This window comes from Haemorhous mexicanus, chromosome 5 (genome assembly GCF_027477595.1).
Source record: "Haemorhous mexicanus isolate bHaeMex1 chromosome 5, bHaeMex1.pri, whole genome shotgun sequence".
Classification (NCBI taxonomy): domain Eukaryota; kingdom Metazoa; phylum Chordata; class Aves; order Passeriformes; family Fringillidae; genus Haemorhous; species Haemorhous mexicanus.
Window position 1 is genome coordinate 43,652,346 of NC_082345.1, and position 18,229 is coordinate 43,670,574.

Below are 18,229 nucleotides of genomic sequence, written 5' to 3' on the forward strand. Positions count from 1 at the left end.
GGAACCATAAGCAGTAGGAAAGCAGTGGTGTTTGTAAGGAGTAACTTTTGTCTCTTACTTGTCTCCTGCTACTTTTTTTAAAATAGGATTAAAGACAGCAGCATCAGTAAGGAGACTGGTCAGCTAAACTAAGTATTGATTAGTTCCTGATGTGGTAAAGCTAGACTTTCTCTACTGGTGCAGTATTTTAATCAAGTTTGTAGCATTTCAAACTGAACAGGTGTTGATCAGCTGATTTAAATGCTTTCGGATTATGATTTTGTCCTGTGTGTTGTGTGTTCCATCCTCCCTCCCAGACACTTTTCCCCCATTTTTGAATATATGCTTCTACTTTTCCTAATGTCAAGAAAATGAGAGTTTTCAGACTGGAAGCTTACTGCATCTCAATATTTGATCTGTAATTGCCCAAAGGTTAAACACTACAGGGGATGAGTGGTTAAACTGCTCACAAGTGCCTTGCAGCTAATTGCTCCTTCATCTCTACTCTCTATGTGTTTTGCAAAATAATTTTATCCACAATTAGTGTTTATTTACAAGACACGCAAACAAATGGTGGTGCTGTGCATACAGAGAGACTGCAATGTGTAGCATTTAGCACTGCCAGGAAATTTCCCATTTCTGAAAGCAGTTAACTGCAGTGGACATTTTCTTTTTAAAAAAGACTTTTTTTCTTTTCAGAGGCAGGAATACTCATTTGTGTGTCACAGCATCATACTGCTCCTTGAAAGAGGAAAAAATGTATTACCTTTAAGCAAGGCTGATACAGACTTGACATTTCAGCACGAGCAAGCAAGCTGGGGTTCCCTACAAGCCTTCCTTTGGTTTTTGTTTTCTTTTCATTTCAACAACCTTTAGCAAGTATTTTGCTATTGTGTAAAGCTTTACTGTAATGAAAACGTTAGAGATCAAGAAGTCAGGAATGTCTTGAACTTGCCATCAGGATCATGATGTGCCTTCAAGCTGTTTGAGTTTCTGGGGAGGCAGCAGTTATTTCTAAAGACATGGTGTGCCTGATGTGAAGCTCGGCGCTTATCCAGTAGTGGAAATACTGTCTCTGAGTATGGGTCTTGCTGACCCCAGCCTCGCAGTGAGAGGAGTGGGTGGATAGTGTTTGTGGGAGGAGACCTGCTTCCATCAAAGTCACAGTGTCTTTGCTTGGTTGGAACAAGACATTGTCCCATGGGTTTTCCCTGTGTGAACTCAGGACTGTCAGCTGATGCAAAATTGGTCAGTTTGTGATGAGATTCTCATGAAGAAAGTGGAAAATGTGTTTGGGCTTGACTGTTCAGAGATCGATGATAGTAACCACAGTATTTTGGATGACACAGGCTTCTGATTAAGGTTTTAAAAACTTGTTGGTGGAATAGCTGTTTATTTCAGCCTCATCACTGATCAAAGGAAGGGAGCTGTGGTACAAGTCTCAGGATACCTTTGGCTGTTAAAAGCTTGCACTGAGCTCTTAGTGCTGGGTTTTGCATGCCTGCAGCTCTTAGTGCAAATCTTCTGTTTCCTACAGGGCAGGTGGGACAGATAGTTTGAGTTAGGCTTCTAGGGGCAGGGGGTTTTGTTGTTAAGTACTAGAGAGATGTATTTAGTGTGCATCACTGCATCACTGTGGTACAAGCAAGCTTGACTTGCCTATCAGAGGCAATGTCTTTTCCTTGTATTTCTGTCACAGCATTTCTAATATATGCTGTTTGAACAGACTGCCTTTAGCAGTAACAGCTTTGTAAATTTATAGCAGGTATTTTGTTTGTGCAAAGACTTGGAACTTGACAGGATGCACACTCTTAGCCAGCAGAGTCATTATTTACAGCAGAGATGCAGACAGGTAGAAAAGGAAATGGGGGTCTCATGTTTCAACTGAGAGGCATATGTATTATCAACTTCATCCATAAAGTAGTCTCTTTTTTAAAAAAAGTGTGGTATACCTAGGGGTGAAATATGCTCATGGCACCATTGGTTCTTATTCACATAGCTCTGCTGAAAATGCTTGTTGTGTCATGTGTATGTGTACAGAAATAAAAAGTATGCCTGTGTGTATGTTTGTACCTCTGGAAGGCAGTCAGGTATTAATTCAATCAGTAATTGCAACACTGCTGGACTCTGGTTCCGTGCCTCTCAAGTCACATTGCCAGATACAGATGGGGGCTGCTGTGCTTTGCTAATCTGGTCACTGTTTTCTTTTTTTGTTATTTTTTTTTTCTTAGGGTAATAAATGCAGGGAAGAGCACGCACAATGAGGATCAAGCCAGCTGTGAAGTCCTCTTTGTCAAGAAGAAAGCTGGAGGCAGTAATTCTACACCAAACAAGAACTCTTCAACAAAACGGAGATCATCGCTGCCCAATGGAGAAGGTCTCCAGCTGAAAGACAATTCAGTAAGCAAACTTCTATATCTCGTCAGTAGAGACATACAAAATAATATAAAAGGGTGTAAGAATCTGGCACTAAAAGGTGCTTTCTGAATAGTTCATATATTTTCAATTTCCTCCTACTGACTATCTCTGCTTAAATGCAGAACATTTCACTATATTTTTCTTAGCTCTACTACTTAATTTTTTGTGTTGAAAAATGCTCCTTCCATCTAAGGTATTTTAGTTTAAAGATGGGCAAGGGGATGCTCCTGGATTTTTCTTTTTGTTTCATTTCTGAAATATAACGTTGAGAAATTTGAAGATAAGGAAAGGGCTGGAGCACACCTTCTATGAAGACAGGCTGTGAGTTGGGGCTGTTCAGCCTGGAGAAGGGAGGCCTCCAGGGAGTCCTTAGACTGGCCATCCAGTACCTAAGGGGAATGGGAGAGGGGGTTTCACAGGGACCTGTAGTGACAGGAGAAGGAGTAAGGACTTCAAACTAATAGAGAGTTTAGATTAGATATTAGGCAGAATTCTTCACTGTGGGGGTGGTGAGGCACTGGAACAGGTTGCCCAGAGACGTTTGGCCAGGTCGGATGAGACTTTGAGCAGTTTGGTCTAGTGGAAGGTGTTCCTGCCCATGGCAGAGGGGTTGGAACCAGATCATCTTTAAGGTCTCTTTCATCCTAAACCTATGGTTCTGTAATTTACACAGATGCCCATGGTGCCACAAAAACACAAGTCAAACTCCATCTGCTCTTTCTAAGTTTCTGTACTGTTGTGTAGGCACATTTGCCCTACATGGAGCTCTGTAGACACTGCATTGGCAGCTTTTTTCACTGTGCCTACACAGGGGTCAGGTAAAGAACTATATGAACCATATGGGCTGTTAAAATGTGTCTTACATCTAAGCCACTAAACCACATCTTCAGCCAATATTGCAAAGATACTGCATTCTCTAATCAACTACTAAAACAGGATACTCTTCTGGTTTATGCAGGTGGGGTAAGGTCATCCAGCACATGAAATTCAGTGATTTTTGCAGACTATAGCTTCCCTCATTTGTGTGAAGTGTGGTGTATGTCATACACTTGTCTACTGGCATTTGTCTACTATTTTTCATCTGTCTTGTTTCCTGACTGGCTAATTACTTCACCTGCTCTTTAAGCATGAGCTCAGCCTCCAGCAGAGATTGATAATGTGTGTTCAATTCCAACATTTCACCGTGTAATACTAAATGCCCTGTATGAATGTTTTAGTCAGACAATGTGGATATGCTGTATTCCTGCTGCTGGAGAACGCAGGGATACGTTGTCCCTAAGTGATAATTAGTTTTTCAATGCACTGTAAGTAGCCTTTTTTTTGGTAGTTTGGAGGTTTTTTGTTTAGGTTTTGGGGCTTGGTTTGTTTATATGTTTTGGTTTTTGTTTGGTTTGGGTTTTTTGTTAGTTGGTGTGTGTGTGTGTCTGTTTTAAATCAGGGGGTGATTAGCAGTCTGCTTTAGTCTCTCTCTCAGTATTCCATGGCTTGGCACGCCTGATGGCTGCAGGTTTCATTGGGGTCCTGAGAAACAAGCATTCCTCTTGTACTGTGTCCCTCCCAACCTCTTGCTTCTCCAGTTCTGTTTCATGCTTCATTATTGCTGCAACATTTTCAAACTGACAGATCCTGAGGGTTTGCAAATTGCCCTGTTCTTTCCTCTTTAAAAATCTTTCTTTAAACAGAGTTTCAATTCCTGTGTGCTGATATTCCTCATTGTATTCAGACAGTTATGATTTCTCTTTTCAAGTACATTTTTGCAAACTTCTGGATAAAGAATTGTGCCCAGAACCTGCTAGGACTTGGAGTTCAACATACAGTCAATGCAAAGCAAAACAGAATTTGTTTTAATTAGCTGTGTATTTAAAAGTCTTTCCTAGAAAGTCCATGCAACTGCCTGCTGTTGGTTCAGGAAGGTGCTTGGTTTCAGGAGTGTATTTAACTTCTGCTTGCATTAATTATGTTTAATGAAGCAAGCATTTCACCACAGTACTTGTTGTGTATAGAAGACACAACAAGACAGCCTCCAGTGTCCCTGGTCCAGGTGATGGGTTTGTTTGACACTGAGGGTGTCACTGCACACAGGCACACTGCAAAGAGCCCTGGGTGCACACCAGCCTGGGTACACACATCTTGATGCTGTGCAGAGATACGAGGTTTGGTGTCATACCACATTAAAGTTCCAGACCTACCATGTGAGATATGTGGTCAGGGGCCTCTGCATCTGGTATTTGGGTGAATGGAACTGTGCTGAGTTTGCCTGGTTTTGCATATTTTAGGGGCTTGCATGGGACATAAAAATCTTTGTAGCATTGTTTCACAAAGCCCGTTTAGCTTCCAGTATCAAAAGCTTCTCAAGAGCAAAAGCCATGGCTAATCACCTTCTTCAGAAGGAACTTTTTTTCCAAACATTACATAGTTAATAAGATAAGATTGCATTAAAAATACAGGGATCTAAAACAGTTTTGTTATTGGAAAGGCACCTTAACAAACCTTGATGTTATCCATTGTTACAGTTGACGTACTGTTGTGGTAACGTAATGGTAGGGTCAATAAACTTCATGTTTTTAAAAGCTGTTCTTTTTATCCATTTGATATTTCATGATCGTCGGTAAATATCTCCTCAGTAAATATCTACTTGCACAGAGTTTATGAGAAGTATCTTACAGAATGTTCTGATTTTTCTTTCTCTTTTTGCTGTTTCCTACTTTGATTCTGTATCTTTCATCTGGATTTTGGAAGAAAAAGCCACTCCCTTTCAAGTTTCTTGAGAGAAACATTTTTATTTCAAATCTTCTGTTCTTGATTCTGTTTCTGAGATATTTTGACAAGGAAGGAACATAACATCTAAATTCAGGAGCCAGCTGATCCATATAATAGATTTTACTGTTTTCTAGTTACTTCTTATCTTATTCTTTATATGTTCTCTTCTTATCTACGGATTTACTTCTGTTTACTACATGGCACTGATATAGGTGCTGTCACACTCATTTTTTAGTTGTGGAAAACCTATTCTACCGTGTTATTAGACCACAGCTTATGTATTTAAATTTGAAATATATCTTCCCAAAACAGGCAGCATATTCCTGGAGAAAGTTTTCTACTAGAGGGCAGTCTTACACTAGCACTTGGTAGGATTTTTTCCTTGCTACATCTTTTGTTGGTTGAATATATCTAAAAAGGGGAAGGAAAAAAGCACATTTCTATGTTGTGTCTTTTTTTTTTTCATATTTTTATACTGTGAGGTATAATACCCCTCATATAGCACTGTTGCCAAATGTTTTTTAAGGAGTATATGAGGTTGATGTTAAATGTGAGGAGCATACAACTTAATTTGTATGAATAAGATTTAAAAATACTGGCTTAAGACAGTATAGTGAATTTTAGAATATCATCCCAGGAAATACTTTTTGAGAAAGCCAGAGGCTAAAGAGTATAAATGCCTCATAGGGAAATCCTGCTGTAACACACCATCTGAAATTGTCTCTATCTTGTGAAGCACCTTGCAGAAATACTGATGGAAAAAGGAATGAGGGAAGAAGTTCATTGAAAGGATTTTTTTAAAGTGTGGAGCACAAGTCAAATAGGCACTGAAATGTAAACTTTATGTAACAGAGTGCTTTTCATCATCCTCAGGTTTTTTTTTCCACAGACTCTCTGAGAATGGCACATGCCATCTTTGTTTTCTGCTTTTTGGGAAGTTTGTGAAACATCAGCTACATCTGAGACTGTGTGATTGTTGTTTAATGCTGACCCCATCGATCCAGCCCTGTGCTTTGACAAAGCAGCATAAGGGAATTGGAGATCCACGTGATGTCCACACAAGTTGAATGCCACTACCATGGTCTTGACTCTCCACACAGATTTCCAGGGGTGGAAAGGAGGAGGTGATAGGCCAGAAATGCAGAAGTGGAGAAGTAAACATTTCTTTAACCCAAACATACAAACAAATTCTGGGAACTCTATTAAATAGCATAAACATGGTTTTCTTCTTGAAAGGGTGGGTAATGAAATGAGCAGAGCAGTGAAAGGAAAGACTCTTTAAATTCAATCCTAAGTTAATTCTCTCCCCTTCCCCCCATCCCACTCCATTGCTGCTTGATTAATTGTATCTCCTGTCTGTCCCCATTCAAGAACATTCCTGTTAAATTACACATCTTTTTCATTTGTACTATTTTAAATGCCTTGAACTACAGAGTACCTTCATGATGAATGCTGAAAACCATCAGCAGGCAAAGTGGAAATCATGTGCCTGGATATTGTCATAGTGACAATTAGGCTGCAGGACTTAATGTGATGCATTATTAATTGTCACTGTAATGTAAGGATACATAATTACTAATTCTGTAGTAGTCTTTGCCACAAATCTGGGATGTTGTATGTTTTGTGTGGCAGAAGGCTTGTAGCCTACCACAGGCAGCTGAACATATTGGTAACATGAGGAGGCTTTTCTCTGAGGATTGGGGTGGCAATTGCTGGCCCAGTTCAGATTTTATGAGAACTCAAGTTGCTCTCTCAAGTGTTTTGTGACTGTAGTTCATATGTGGAATAATAGTCAGGGTAGATTTTAGTTCCCAGAATAAATCTTTAATGGCCACATGATTTATTTGCCTGTTTGGAATTAGCTCCATAACAACAATCTGAAGGTTTGCAATGTAAGACTGCTGTCTAGCTTACCTGAAAAGCATGTCCCAAAATGATCACTAGCTATTGCTAAGGTTTTTCCCTTTTTTTTTTTTTCCTTCATATCATTGAACTCAAATTATCTATGTATATATATGCAATTTCTCTCATGATTTCTCATCCATTACTTGACCCAAAACTTTGCATGTCTTAATTATATTTTACAATTGCAAAACCCAGGAGACTGCTGAACCTTCCTGAAAGCTAGGTCAGCAGTTGAGGAGCCTGAAGCTTATTAAATTTCCTAGTACATTCTGTACTAGGAAATTAATTGTAAGGTCGGTGCAGTGAAGGATTTGTTTTTCTTCGTGTTTCTGGTAGTTATTCAGCCTGTTTGTTAGGTCAGAATCTTTTGAATGAAAATCTAAAATAAATCACTGTGGTGACTGACCACACTCTTATTTGAGGATTCTATCCAGATAAAAGAAGAAATGAAGACTGCTGTTTGAAAGACTACTTCTAGCAGAATATTGCCAGTGCTAGTAAAAAAAGATGTCTTGTTCTCTGAGTCTGCAGAATGTCAGTTCTTTTGGGGAAGAAGTGCAAGCTCCCAGATGTAAAAGAGAGCAAACAGCAGTGCATATGCACACCAAAACAGGTAATTGCTTGGTGGCTGCAAAGGTCAGCTCAGCTGTGTGAGGAAAAGCAAGGACCTTTCTGTGCGTTTTGCCTCGTCTACATGCCCTGACTAGTGGCCCTTGTTTGTTCACTGAGTCACGGCCTTAATTGCATCATATTTTTAATTCTCATTGAATTGGTGTGGTTTTGGGGAATTAATTTCTTTCAAATAGAGGAGCTGTTTTTATTCTCAGAGTGGGGAAAAAGAGTTTGTTTTTTCTTCCTTTTTTAGACAGCTAATTTGTTATCTGTGGTTTTCCTCTTTGCTAGTTCAAAAGTAAATGAAGCTTTGTAGGAATACACAGAAGTTTTTCAAGACTAATATTTAGGTTACAGTAATGCCTGCAGATCCCAGCTGAAGTTAAGGCCCTAGAGCTGTGTGAGAGCAGCATTATGCTAGTCATCTCCCCTGAGTGCTTAGAATACAGACTTTATGGTTATCTAGGGTGCTTCTGCTGTTGCTAGGGAGAAGTAAATCTGCTTTGGAATGAGATGAGCATCGTCTGAAAATGTAGGGGTTTTTCTGTCTGCCCAACATAAGGGCAATTAGAGAGCTGTCTTGGGGGTGTGCAGTGTAGATGTCTGAGCTTAGCTGAACTGGTAGCAACATCCTCTTTGTTCAAGAATTACTACTCCAAAAAGGACAAGATCAGTGGATCACCATAGTTGATGTGGATATGCCACGGTGACATGTGCCAGTGAGGATCTGAGAATACAGCTCAAGTCCATGTGAGCTTCTCTGTCCAAATTTGGGCTGCCCATTGGCTTAGAGGGAAATAAATGGTAACATTTCATTTTCCCTTTTTGTCAGGGGCTATTTTAATCTGTTTTAAAGCGTCCCAGTCTCATCTTTAACTCCCAAACTCATATGAGGCTTGATTGGTGTCGGACATATCCAGAGTTGAGATCATAGTAATGAGAATAAATTGTGTTAATAACTGTTCTCTTTATCTTCTGAAAAGCTGTAACACAGACTTTGCTGGGGGGTTTGCTTTGGACAACTCATGAAAATGGAGTGCAGATCAAACTTGTACTTAATGGTAAGTTTCTGTTCCAGTTTGGGGACAGGGGGAGAACATTGGCAAAATATCTGCTTCCTTTTGTTGGAAGATAAAATATTTCAGTTTCAATCGGAGTTGAAATGCCTTTGGAATATTTCTCCCCCTGCCCCCAGAGAACACATTTCCAAAGGAGTAGCACCTTTAAAGGACATGAGGACAAAAACTGTGGAAGCATTATCCATGGTGCATCATAAGATGGACTTTGGCCAGGGAGACAAACTCTTAAGAGAAGAATGGAAGCAGAAGTGGTTTGATATACAAATCCCAGGAGGCACAGTGTTGTCATTTTGAATAAATAGTTTCAGTTTTCAGCTGAAATACTTTCACTTTGGAAAACTTGTTTCTGTTGGCAAACTACTTTACATTTTACATGAACAGCAGTCTATTTTTACAAGCACATTTTTTAAATTGCTAATCCTGTTAGCCGTTAAAAATTACTTATGCAGAATTTTACAGCCAAGTGTTGTGAACTTGGAAGGATTCTGAGCCCAGAGGAAGGCAGTACAACTGCCAGTCCTGCTTTCAGGTGGGAAGTTTCACAACTGCCTTTTTGATGGATTTACCAGGCTGGGTAAGTGTGGAGGGAGAGGGGAGTGGTGTTTGGCTAAGGAACCATGTTCAGAAATGTGAACACATGTTGGTTTTTCCACCCTTCTAGGAAGTATCCTGTGTTATCCTTACTGTGGTAAGTAAACAGTTCTTGAGGACAATACCCCTTATCACAGCATTTCAGTAATGAAGTGTGCATGAGGGACTGATGAATTCCCACTTTTGGAGGAGCTCTCTGCTGTGTAGATGACTATGATGTTGATGCTTTGGTTAAGAATATATTTGAACTTTACCACATCGGCAATACTGTATGCAAAAAAAAAAAAAACAAAAAAAACCCACCTCGACTTTTATGTGATTTTTATTATCATGGCACCTTAGTGGAGCGGCTGAAACAGCAGAAACTAAAAGGAGCTTCAGTTCATAGCCCTGTCCATAAATTTGAAATAGGCAGTGCTTTGCACACAAAGTGCTGGTATGCAGGTGGTGCCTAGACTTAATGCTGATCTGTAGTGTAAGGGAGCAGTGTTCAGGTGAACAAAACAAATCACATCTGTCATCCTAAATTAGACCACATGTAATTCTGAGGCTCTTTGATTGCAGTGAGATCTTGGTTATGCTTTCTTATTATGAGGTATTTTACAACAGTATAGCCTCATTCCTGTCCCTTGCAAAATTGTTTCTTTCTAAATCTGTATTAGTCCACCCACATCCAATTTGCAAGGCAGCCCCACTAACAGCTGTTTCTGCATAGCTGGGAGAAGGTGCAGGATTAAAATAAATGGAGGGGAGGGAAAGATAGGAAAGACTCTTTCCCCATGCTGCTGCCAAATATGCTGTCATGCAAAGGTGGGTGTCATTTAAGGCATCATTTAAGGCAATCTTAAGTGATTACCTGAGGATTGCCAGGTGAATTTCTCTCCACACAAAAAGTTGAGCTTATCAAGAGTATGGCTCCTTGGTATTTTCCAGGCATTTTGGAGCTTGTGATGCCCAGAGCTAGTCTGCCTGCAGCCCTGGGTGAATGCCTTAAGTGATAGGGTACCCCCCCCATTTCCAGTACTATGCAGGAAACTTTTTAGAGGACTGTGAAAAACCAGGCAGTGAACATAGAGGCTAGACCAGATGAAGTACAGCTGATCCCACTTGCATCTGTCATCCTCAAGGACCTCTGTGCTGGTGCTGGTTCCTGGGCTGGCACAGGCAGGGAAAGCCTGAGTTGTCCCATCTGCCAGCATGGATGGACCTTATCTACCAGCTGTGGAAGTGGGGTTCACATTTGTTACTGGATGTCAAACTGAGGTCCTTTGTCTCATTCCTAGCCAAAAAAAAAAAAAAAAAAAAAAAAAAAAAAAAAAAAAGTCTGTTACAAAGTATCAGGTGCTGTTTTGTGTAGAATTTTGATCTTTCACAGTGGTAGGTCTATCATATATTCAAATGCTATTCTTCTACAACCTATGATGGCTGTAAGGTGAGAAAGATTGTAAGTTCAGCCTTTCTTATTCCATTTTTTTCTTGGGCTTTTTTTTTAAGAGGTTAAGGAAAAGAAAAAACATACTGGGGATGTGTGGTAAAAATAAGCATCTCTGACACTGTACGTATTTCCATTTCAGGAAGCTTTCCCAGAGGTAACATTCTATCTGTGTTTCACCTGCTGCCTCTGTGCCACCAGTCACCTCGCTCACAACTGCATAACACTGACCATCCCTTTTCCTTTCCTTTCTCCCCCTCTTGCTTCTCCAGGACACAGATGGGATCAACCTGTACTACTGGTCCCTGTTTGATGGACACGCTGGGTCAGGGGCAGCTGTGGTTGCTTCCAAACTGCTGCAGCACCACATCCTGGAACAGCTGCAGGAGATCGTGGACATCCTGAGGAACACAGCTGTCCTCCCACCCACCTGCCTGGGAGAGGAGCCTGACAACCCATCCACCAACAGCAGGACACTGACACGGGCAGCCTCCCTGCGCGGTGGTGTGGGAGCCCCTGGCTCGCCCAGCACGCCTCCAACACGCTTCTTCACGGAGAAGAAGATCCCACATGAGTGCCTGGTTATTGGGGCCATAGAAAGTGCATTCAAAGAAATGGTATGTATGTCTCAAGGCTCTGAAGTCCTTGTTGTTTACATTGAGTCACATGACCTGGAGATGATGAAGATACAGATTTTTTATTTTTTTCCATTGCTTTAACAACATCTGAGCATGAACAGAACTGTTTAAGAGCCTCAACAGCTTACCAGGTACACCTCTGTGAGGCTGGAGCTGCATCTTAACTCCCAGGTAGCACTGTGACAATGAGTTTGAATTTTCAATGTATAAAACGCTTCTTTTAAATTTTCTTCTACCCCTCCTTTTGTCAGATAAAGATCAATATTGCCTTTCAGTGCAGATTTCAGCACTGGCAGCTGTTACCAGGCTGAGTATGTGGGCATGCACTTGATAAAGCCTCATTGCCCTACCAGAGCATCAGCAAAGGCTGCTTGGTCCAATGACCCATAGTTCACATTGGTGTTGGAGTAGCGTCTGTAGAGTGTCTGCAGCTCTTCACTGAGGCAGATTTTGTGGGTGTGTGGGGCATGAAGTTCATTCCTACCACCTTCCTGACTTGTGTACAGCCTGAACAACTGAACAGCCTGAACAACAGGAAATCATGACCCTATGGGAACAGAATATCCATCTATTTCCCTATGGAAGCTGGTTTTTCCTCTTCTGTAGTTGATGTGCTTCCTCCACAAATTCCCCCTTCATTTCTCCACATTACTGAAAGTCATTCTTGTCAGGCAGAGCAAAGGTTTGGCCTGCTAGCAAGTACATGTGGATCAGGTTTTGGGAGGGCTGATACTGTTGTGGTTTTTTTTAATTTTGTTGCTGTAGTTTTCAGAAAAGCCTCTTATTTGAAAAGAAGGACTGTGACCTATTCAGTGTTTCCCAGTGGTTTTATTTGTTGTCTGAAAAGAAATATCTGATCATTGTTTTTCTTGATGTATGTGAATTCTGTCCAGTACATGCATTTAATTAGAGACCACAATTGCTGTTACAAGTAGTACTTAACTTTGAGTTCTGACTAACAATTATCTTTTGCTGGATTGTTTTTTCTTCCCAAGGAAGTGCAGGCAAGCAGACCCACCAGCTGGGTTTGGACTTGCAGGTGGGTTTGTCCAGGAGCACCATTCACAGCCATGGCTTAGACATACTTCAGTGGGGGTTGTGCAGGCAGGTTATGCACTTGTGGTAGTGGGCTCAGTTTCTGCTAGATGAAAAGAAAGTGGAGGATGCATGGAAATCTGTCAGTTTAGCACACCTTTTCAGAAAGGGAGGACAAGATTGCTCCCTTCTTTGTTGAGAAATGAGGGAGAAGATGACCATGCCCATCCACTGCATCCTAGTAGGTTCAGAGCATGCTTAAGAGGAGCACCAGTTTCATGCTTCAGTTGGTGTAATTTTGAGGCCAGAAGAGTGCCAGGCTCTGAGAGCATGACCTGATTCTTTCCTGTTGAAACTGTCTCAAAGTGCAGGCAAGATGAGAAGTGGAGTTTTGTGGGACTGGGCAATGAAAGTAACAGTGTAGAAGGGCTGTTTCTCTACCTCTCTTAGGAGAGCAGCCTGTGCATTGCCCATCGCTGCCTTCCTGAATGTGTCTGAGTGAACAGGGCTGTTATTGCACTGCTTTATTTTGACTTCACATCTCTGGTAGGTGTTCACACAGAAGACCATCTCAGTTTATGTTCAGAGGTCTGGTTGTGAGGGCTTTTGTGGGTAGAGTATGACAGATATGGACACACTGGATAACTCCAGTTATGGTGTTCAGATATTCCTTGTATAGCTCATGCTAATCTGTTCTCTCTGTTTCTAAACAGAACATTTTCCTCACTGCATCTTTGATCATATGCTACATATCAAGTATCTTAATTCCCACGTGCTTCGTATTAGAGGGCTGAAGTTCATCATTGTCTTTGATAAACAAACGACTACTCCAATGCAATGTAATTTCAGCACTAAGTTTTACAGGAAATCTTATAAAAATGGTCAGCTTAAGGAAAGCAGTAGATAATTAAATTGTATCTACTTTAAGCTCTGAGGGGAATTTTGCACTTATACTTGGTTTAGGCAAAAGAGTGTTTTCTTTCATCTGTGTAAGGGAGCAGTTCATAAAATCAACATTTCTGTGTCTCATCTGTGCTTGCAGTGCTTGATCTTCCCCCTGCCTCTGTTTAACTTCCTGCTAGCTTATATTCCTTTTAGTCTTTGCATGAAGACTTTGGACCTCTTCCACAGCACATTGTTTAATCAGCCCTTGTTTGTACTGGAACGTCACGGATGTTGCTGAGTTAGGTCAGGGCAGTCAAGATGTGCAGTGTGTACAAGGGTTTTGTGCCAGCAGAGTGTATCAGTTTACCTGGCACTTGGGGAAAGCTCAAGTTTCTGGACACGTTGGCAGACTTCTTGGTGGTTTTTCCTGAAACACCAATTGCTGCAAAGGATTTTTGCGAACCTTTGAGTGAAAGTAATGAGTAGATAAAGATACCATTTTTTAAAGAGTCTGACCTGACAGGTTTATCTAATGATGACTTTGTCCCCTTTTCCTGGGAGCATTTTTTCCCCCATTTCCATTATTTTTTTTCCCCAACTTGCTTTTGAATTCTAGTTAAGGTCTCCCTGTTTTTGCCTCAAGTCTCAATTAAATGCAATTCATGGCTTTCAAAAGGCTTTTTAAAATTATTTTTCCTTTATTTGATGTGGGATTTTTTGGACAGCTCTTGTCTAACAGCTACGTGCAGTAAAACACTGTGGAAAGCTGACACAGATCATCATTGCCTAACTTAGACATTTAGCAATTAAATTGTCTCCATATTGAAGTACATCTAAATGATGTTTTCTGTGTTGAAACTGGGATTAGGAAGTTTGTGCTGTGTTTTCAGGTGATTTAATGCCCTATCTGAAAAACAGCAAATGTCAGTAATTGTCAGTATCACAATTGTTCCAGTAAAAAGGAAATTAATAAGCTCAAGTTCTGAAGGTGTCATAAGTCAAATCCTCTAATTTTCAACTGTTGAGTTTTAAGATGTATATTTATAGATTCAGTTCAAAGGAGCAAGGAGGAATATTTCCAAATGCAGTTCCATATTGGATAGAAACATCAAATTATTGTCCTTTCCCTGTATTTAACCTTGTATACATGTGTGATCTTGTACACATTTGCAAGAAAGGTTAAGAGGAGAGAACGCCTTTTCTACTCTAAACCCCATTTAATTTTAGATGGGAAGAAATGGCAGAGAATTAGTCTGTATGATTTATTGGGAGGTAAACATCTGCAGCCATTGTATCATGATTTTCTTCTTTATTGAGGTTGGTTTTTTTTTCACTTAGATGAAATCTAGACAGGTGCTTTTTCTAGATTGGTGCCATTTTAATTAATTGAACAGTCTTGAGAGAATGGCATGTGTTGTACAGGTCACTTTTTTGAAAGCTTCCTCTCATTATACAGCCAGTAGAATTGAGAGTTTAAATAGAATTACAGGCATTTGATGTAAAGCATGCTAAGGAGTTAATTTTATATTTGCGCCTTCTGATTTTTTTTTAACCAGATACCTCATACTGTATGTGTAAAGCTGCTTTCTGTCACAGCAAGGTTGAGATCCTGGAGGAAGGGCTGCTGCTCTGAGGATAAATATAGGTGAAGATAGGGTGGGAAGAGTGTGGCCAGCAGATTGAGGAAGGTGATCCTCCCCCTTTACATGGCCCACCTAAAGTGCTGTGTCCAGTTCTGGCCTCCTCAGACTGGAGAGGGTCCAGCACAGGGCAGCACAGATCATTGAGGGACTGGGACATCTCTCGTATGAGGAGAGGTGGAGGCAGCTGGGCTGCTTAGTTTGGAGAAGACTGAGAAAGGATCGCATTCATGTGCACAAATATCTGAAAGGTGGGTGTCAAGAGGATGGTGCCCGACTCTTTTCAGTGCTGCCCAGCTACAGGATGAGAAGAAATGGCCATAAACTAAACCACGGTTTCACTGAACCTGAGGAAGCACTTCTTCACACTGAGGGAGGCAGAGCACTGGAACAGGCTGCCCAGGAGGCCATGGGGTCTCCGTCTCTGCAGACATTCCAAACCCGCCTGCTTCCCGCAGCCGACCCCGCCTTGGCCTGGGGCTCGGGCGGGCGGACGATCGGCGGAGGTGCCGCTGCGCGCAGCCTCCGCCAGGTGGCAGGAGCGGCCCGCGCCGGTGGTCGCGGAGGCGGTCCCTGCCTGTGGGGAGCCCGGCCCCGGCCTCGCCCCGGCCCGGCCCGCGGCGCTCCCGCCGCCTCGCCGCTGCTGGGCTCCGTGTGGAAAGCCGCCCTGCTCGCCCTCACCTGCTCGGTACTTCGCGGTGGCCTCTGCAGGCTGCGCTCCGCCCTCCCGCATCCCGCATCAGGGAAAGGGGACCAGGCCTGGGGCAGCCCTTGGGAGCAGCTGCCGCCCGCTGCAGCACGTGTGCCGCCGAGAGAGACTGCGGAGCTCCGGATAAATTAACTACTCCTGCGGGGGAAAAACCAACAAACAAACAAACCCCACCCAAACCAAAACCAACAACAACAGCTAAAAAATACGGTAGCTCAGAAATCATTCTCCTGCTGGAAAATGACGAAAGCTTTGTATACACTCCGTCTAGAATGAGCCCCTTTACACTCATAAAGGCTTTAGAGGCATTCTGGGGCTAGTGCCCATGTTTGTACTACTTTCCCAGCACCACTGTTACAAAGTATTCCTTTAAAAGCCAATGCTTCTGCATCGGAAGGAATTGGTGGCATTGGTGAGCTTAGTTTTATTTTGTTTTATTTTTCTCCCTCGAATCTTGTTGAGCTGTTGGAAAGCCTTGCCTTCTTTCCTTGCTGTTGAAAAAGAAAATGTCAAGCAAAGTATGTAATATGGAAATGTACATGATGCTCAATGTACTATGACAAGTCGTGGTAGGGAACTGAAGTTCTAGATGGAAGAGCCCAACAACAGCAATGATTTGAGAAAACTCTGTACACAGATGTAGTTTAAGTCAAGGATGTTCTGAAAAAGAGGCCCTAAGGATTATCCATGTTCTCTCCTGTAAAAGATGCTTCTGAAATCTGCTTATTGGAAGAAATACATTTTAATGTAGGCATTCCAGCTCTTGCAAAGTATATGTATGACAGAGCTGAAACCAGGTGAGGAATTGCACATTGTTTGAAGGTCTTGGAGGATATTCTGAATGGTGGAAATGAAGGTTTCTTAAAATTCCTTGCAGTGCTTGGAAAATCTGTAGTTTTTGTAAGTTTAAATTATTTTGATGGTTAGAATTGCCAGATTCCTTTGAACTTTCTTTTCAGCTTAATTTAAAAATATACAGAAGCCATGGGGAGGAAAATCAGCTTTTCTATGGCAAGATTAGATAAAGAGGCATTTATAACAGGCCCATGTCTGTGACCAAAGGTTCTGCAAGATATGATTTATAGCTTGGAGGTGTTTTCCTCCTGGTCCTCACCACCCATCCCCCCCAGAAAGTTGGTGAGTGCAGTAGAACCCGTGTTCCTGTGGCAGCCACATGCAATTTGCACACACAGCTGAGGATGGCCTGCTGGGACAGTACTTCAGCACTGTGTTCACAGCACAAATGGGATGTATGTGCATTGGCCAGTGAGGAGTCAGCAAGTTGTTTCTGACAGACACCTCTGCCCACTGGCTCTGGACAGTGCCCAAGTGCTATCCCTGCTGTTGCACCAGGTCTCCTCCCTCCCCTGAAATTTATATGAGATAAAGCGTGGAACAGGGACCTCCTCCCACCTCTGCAGATTTTCAATCAAATTGCACTTGTCACGGTTTGTATTTATTGTAGTGGGTTTTTTTCAGATAAATTTAGCTCTAAAATAAAGCTCCAAATTTCATACTCCAAGCCATGAACAATTTGAGTTGTTTGTTTCTTGGTGCAGATATGAAAATGGCTGAAGTATAGATCAGGCCAACATATATTCATAATAAAAACCACATAAGAGTAGGCAGGGTTTAGCTGGAAAAGATCTGCCAGTAGTTGCAATAGTGATGTTAAATTATGCTCCCTGTTTGAATCCAATATTATAAGGACAGATCATTTTGAAATGGACACAGGAGAGAAGGGTTAATTTGTAGTGTGTTATTACCTGAAGCTATACTACAGACAGCATAATTAATTCGTTTGCATACACATCTGTTTGTTTAAAATGTATGAATGAAAATAGCTCATTTACTTACTTGCTGTGTGTTCTGCAAGCTTTCTTGGGGCATTGTATTTGTATTTTTAAACATACGTCTGTGTGTATGTGTTTGGTTTTTTTTCTTTCCAGGACTTTATTGACCGTTGGTGAAAAGTATAATTTGCATTCTCCACTTCTGTTAAGCAGAAGGATTCTTTTAATATATAATGTTTCTTGCACTCAGAATCACTTTAGCATCCACTCATTCCCTGTGTTTCTGAAGGGTAGCCTTGTGGCACTACTGCATCTTGCTATTGTTCTTAAGGTGTATACCCCACAGTCCTCTTTGGAAGTAGGTAGTTATTCATGTTGTAGCTGAGTCTCATTAGTTGTCTGCTGTCTATGTAAAACACTCTCCAATTATGCCATCAGGTACCTGTAGTTAAGCTTCATTTATCTTTGCCTTCATTGTGATTTTGCCATAGCAAATTCTCTTGCATCCACGAGAGTTGCTATTTATTCCTTAATACCTGATGTTTTATAGTCTCCTGACCTGATTTTTCCCAAACATCTTTGTATAAGTAATAGGTACTCCTCAACTTTCTGTTCTCATAGCTGCAAGAGAAGGCAGACAGTGGGACATACAGTTTAATAAAGACTCTATTGTATTTTTGGTTTCTACAGGAGACTTCATTTTCTCAGGCATTAATTGCAATGCTATCTTTATAAACCTTGTTCTCTTCTCCC

General features: G+C 41.4%; 1 protein-coding gene across 1 annotated transcript in view; it reads left to right on the forward strand.

The window, feature by feature from the left end:
* The window catches only part of PPM1H (protein phosphatase, Mg2+/Mn2+ dependent 1H), a 130,361-nt gene that overhangs the window by 55,373 nt on the left and 56,759 nt on the right, over positions 1 to 18,229 (forward strand). The window contains exons 2-3 of the mRNA XM_059847001.1: positions 2,211 to 2,379; positions 11,049 to 11,393. Of these exons, the coding sequence (XP_059702984.1) occupies positions 2,211 to 2,379; positions 11,049 to 11,393 (514 nt within the window). The remainder of the gene's footprint in view (positions 1 to 2,210; positions 2,380 to 11,048; positions 11,394 to 18,229) is intronic.